The 3,777-nt window shown below is 40.3% G+C and overlaps 1 protein-coding gene and 1 non-coding gene across 2 annotated transcripts; both read left to right on the forward strand.

Moving 5' to 3' along the window:
- The first annotated feature begins 727 nt into the window (after positions 1–727).
- Positions 728–3,016, forward strand: LOC125174036 (cytochrome c oxidase subunit 7C, mitochondrial). Its single transcript, XM_047873765.1, has 3 exons — positions 728–969; positions 1,956–2,099; positions 2,892–3,016. The coding sequence occupies exons 1-2, from the start codon at positions 895–897 to the stop codon at positions 2,070–2,072; spliced, it is 192 nt and encodes a 63-aa protein (XP_047729721.1). The 5' UTR covers positions 728–894; the 3' UTR covers positions 2,073–2,099; positions 2,892–3,016.
- LOC125147498 (small nucleolar RNA Z39) lies at positions 2,730–2,792 on the forward strand. The gene has a single exon (XR_007145217.1). It is a non-coding gene; the product is annotated as a small nucleolar RNA Z39 (small nucleolar RNA).
- Positions 3,017–3,777: the final 761 nt, after the last annotated feature.

The raw sequence follows: 3,777 nt of genomic DNA on the forward strand, positions 1-3,777 counted from the left end.
ATCTTACTCTTTCCTTGATCCATCGCTGACACAGAGTAACTTCGTCTGATGCTGATGTTCTGTGAAATTGTTTATGTTCAGCAGAACACCAATCCTCAGGCCAGGCTAACTCCAGATATAAGAAACTGCTTTTCTCTTTCACTCTCTGAACATGCCATACATCGGCCTTGAGTTTGCTCTGCCCTGTCTCTAATTCTGTTCTATTTAATAACCTATATTTTTCAGGAATCCTTCCCTTAGCAATTCCTCTCAATTTTCTCTCCGACATATTTTGTACTACATAGTGTTTGGTTACTTCAGTTAATGCTTTGTTTCCTCGTATAAGATCACGGTATACACCTCTCTCAGCGCTGGCAGAGTACTGCAAATCACAGGCTCCTAGCATTAAAAGAAAACAAACAAAAAAATCCCCCCAAAACAAGTGGTAAAGGTTTATTTTTGTGTTCCATAAACTCGGTGAGACTGCGTCACTCAATTCAGTACAACTGTTCTGGAATCCGGCCCCCAAAATCCTGATCAGAACTCGACAAGAAATCAGGTTTGACTAAATTGCACGTAGAAACGCCTTGGGCTCTTACCCTCCTGGCCTCCCGAACACACACAGCCAGTACCTCTCTACCCGACCCCCACAAGCAATCCGGCTCTACCGTGGGACTACGTTTCCCATAGTCCTTCAGAGCCGACAAGGCGATGCCGCGTTCTGAACTACAATTCCCACAATCCTCAGACCCCACCATCTTGTCTCATTTTCTGTGGCCGCTCCCCGTTTCCCATCTTCCCTTCCGGGTCTTACACACCGGAGAACAAGGTCGTGAAAAGAAGAGGACTTGGTTTGGTGCTGTCGTTTCTATCGTCTAGGGGCTCTGCGCTTTTCGCAGAACTTCCAACAGCGCTATGTTGGGACAGAGCATCCGGAGGTTCACAACCTCTGTGGTCCGTAGAAGCCACTATGAGGAGGGCCCAGGGAAGGTTAGTGTGTTAGGGGCCCCGTTTCGTTGGGGGAGGGGGCACTTAGCTGCGATTTGCTGAACTCCAAGGCCTCCCAAGGACCGTGGAGAGGGAGACGGTAAGCAGGAGAGGTGAGCTGGGGCGTCGGGTAGAGTTCAACTTCCCCCAGGAACCAGGGGCAAAGCGCAGGACCCCCGTTGCACGCCGTCGGCGGGTAAAGGAATGAATAGGAAGAGCCTTAGGCCCCACTTGGCCCTAGCGCTCCTCGCCGCGCCCTCCGAGATCTGGAGGGTCCCTGAGGCCAATGCTGCAGATATTTGTGGCTTAAAGCCGAACTAGAGGTCACCGGACTCGGAGTGAAGGTCGTCGGAAACAAAGGAGGATGTGAGGGCCTGTGGTTGTGGGTCGAGTCCAAGCTAGTTAACTAAATTAGAAGTATTAAATCTCTTTAGTTGAAGTTGGATTTAGCGTCAAGTATCAATAGCTTAAGTCGAGTAGTTAGCAGTAACAACCTCCAGTGATCGAGGCCTAGTAGGAAAGGGCGGAAGAAGGGTTTTCGATGGTAGCGCCGCTTGATTATGAAAAAGTCAGTCTTCGTAATTCAGTTAACTTTGCCGTGTGCCTTTACAAGGTGACTAGTTTCTAACAAATAGCAAACCAGAACAGTGCATTCTTTTTCTAAAACAGGTCCCCTGAAGAATAAATTTTTCGGCTTTTCTAAAGTAAAAAGGAAAACTTAACCAGTGTGATACACCGGAGTTAAGACCACTGCCTGTGCTCAGTAAAGCCAGTGCTTTTTTTTTTTTTTTTAAACCTTAGAGTGTTGTCCTACATGAAGGTCATAGGATGTAAAACGTAATGTTTGAAATAGGATATTATATATGGCATACATAACCTGATTATGTAAAAAAAAAAAAATACCTAACATCCCCTGTGTATGTCTATAATCTATAAAATCAGATGATTCAGTTTCATTTTTGTTGGTTGTTCTCTTTTTTCCCCAACAGAATTTGCCATTTTCAGTGGAAAACAAGTGGCGGTTACTTGTTATGATGACTATGTACTTTGGATCTGGATTTGCTGCACCTTTTTTTATAGTAAGACACCAGCTGCTTAAGAAATAAGGATGTTTTAATTAATCCATTAAACAGGTAATTAATGGATTTCTAATCTTAAAACATTGTTTTTCTTTATACCCCCCATCACACCCACACAGTGTGTAGGGCTGATTTCTGAAGTTAGTGTAGATGTGGCCTTGGTGGAGACACGTTGGTGAACCAATAAACAAACGTTTCTTTGCCTGAAAGCCAGTGTATATTGGATACTACTGTTTGTCAGGCACACTTTACATTAATGTCATCTAGTTACACCTAGCAAGCCTGTGAGGTTGGGTGACTTCACCTGGCCTAAGACACAAAGATGTTAAGTTGCCTCATATCCATTAACTGGTGATAGTGAACCAGGATTTTTAGCCAGTCTTGTTTCAGTTCACACACTTAACCAGGTAGAGTTCTGATAGACTAATTAACGTTAGGGCAACATATGTTTGTGCATACCCCAATCAGTCTTATGTGCTAGAAGATTAACAGATTCTTTGTGTGAGAAGAAAAGATTTATTTAGCATAATTGTAATCAGAATTTGCCTCAAAGCAACATTTTGGGAAGATCTGTGGAATGATTGGAATAAATTCCAAAACTATCCTTTGGAAAGAAAAGACTCTATTCTTCATAATATACAAGGGAAGTTCTTTATCCAAGTGATGCATAATGGAAAGATTTTGGTGCATATGATGAAGCAAATCAGTATGAATGAAGTCATGATACTGTAAACGCTTTCTGATGTACCAAACTGATGGACAGACAATATGTGTATGAAAGTACATGGTTTCTGTTTTAATAGGTGGGACGTTTTAAATACCAATATATATTTTTTTTATTTGCAGGTGTGAAAGGAGCATTTTAAGAGGTGCAGTCTCTTTGAAAAATGGATCCAATTCTTGAATTCAACATACTCAATATGTTTGTAAATAAACTTATGGCATGAATCCTTAATGCCTCTTCTCTGAAACCTGGAATGTAATAATTGTGCTGACTTTTTATTTAGGAAATGTTCTAGTATTTGTTTGCTCAAAATATGTGTAAATTTAGCCTATTTCTTGGTTTTAAATTTTGAGATTTAATTTTTGATTACTAGGTCAGGACCTTGTTGGTAATTTATGTTATATAAAATGCAAACTTGACTTTGTTGTCCCAGAATAATTTTTTTTAATTGAAAAAGAGGAAGAAGTGTACATTTAGTCTTTACTTGAAGCAGTAAAGTTGTTTTTCTTCATGAGTGACAATTACTTAATCATGAGGAAAACCAATAGTGAGTGTATAGAGTGAAGTCCAAGAGCTTTTTTCCCTCCAGACTTGTGATCTAAAACTAAATTTTTTGCCTTGATAAATTTGCTATTGACCAACACTAGTTTTGTTTAGACTGAATAAAAGTAGAATATTTGAAATGAAATGTAATAGCATGCAAGATAAAACATAGAAATACTCCCAAGTTTATTCTTGAACTTTAGTAGACATGGACTAAAAGATGCCTCTGAAGAGTAATTGTATCCGTGAATCAAATTTATGTTATGGATGGTAAAATGCTGTTAGCTACTTAAAATACAATGACGTAGTTCCTAGAGCTTTGAACTGGGGCAGGAAAAAGGTAGTTGCAGAATGTTTTAATCCTAGTTTGGTCACTTTTGGAATACCACTTGTATTAGAATGCCATAAAATAGAGGTTGTAAACTAGTGGTGTATTTGAGCTCTAGACTTTTTGGTGATTGGGGG

This window comes from Prionailurus viverrinus, chromosome A1 (assembly GCF_022837055.1).
Source record: "Prionailurus viverrinus isolate Anna chromosome A1, UM_Priviv_1.0, whole genome shotgun sequence".
Lineage (NCBI taxonomy): Eukaryota > Metazoa > Chordata > Mammalia > Carnivora > Felidae > Prionailurus > Prionailurus viverrinus.

What these genes read in the sequence shown, in the direction of transcription:
- LOC125174036 (XM_047873765.1), top strand. Translation starts at nt 895, where the DNA reads ATGTTGGGACAGAGCATCCGGAGGTTCACAACCTCTGTGGTCCGTAGA. An exon ending in ATGAGGAGGGCCCAGGGAAG is followed by an intron (nt 970 to 1,955) that starts GTTAGTGTGTTA and finishes TTTCCCCAACAG; the next exon opens with AATTTGCCATTTTCAGTGGA.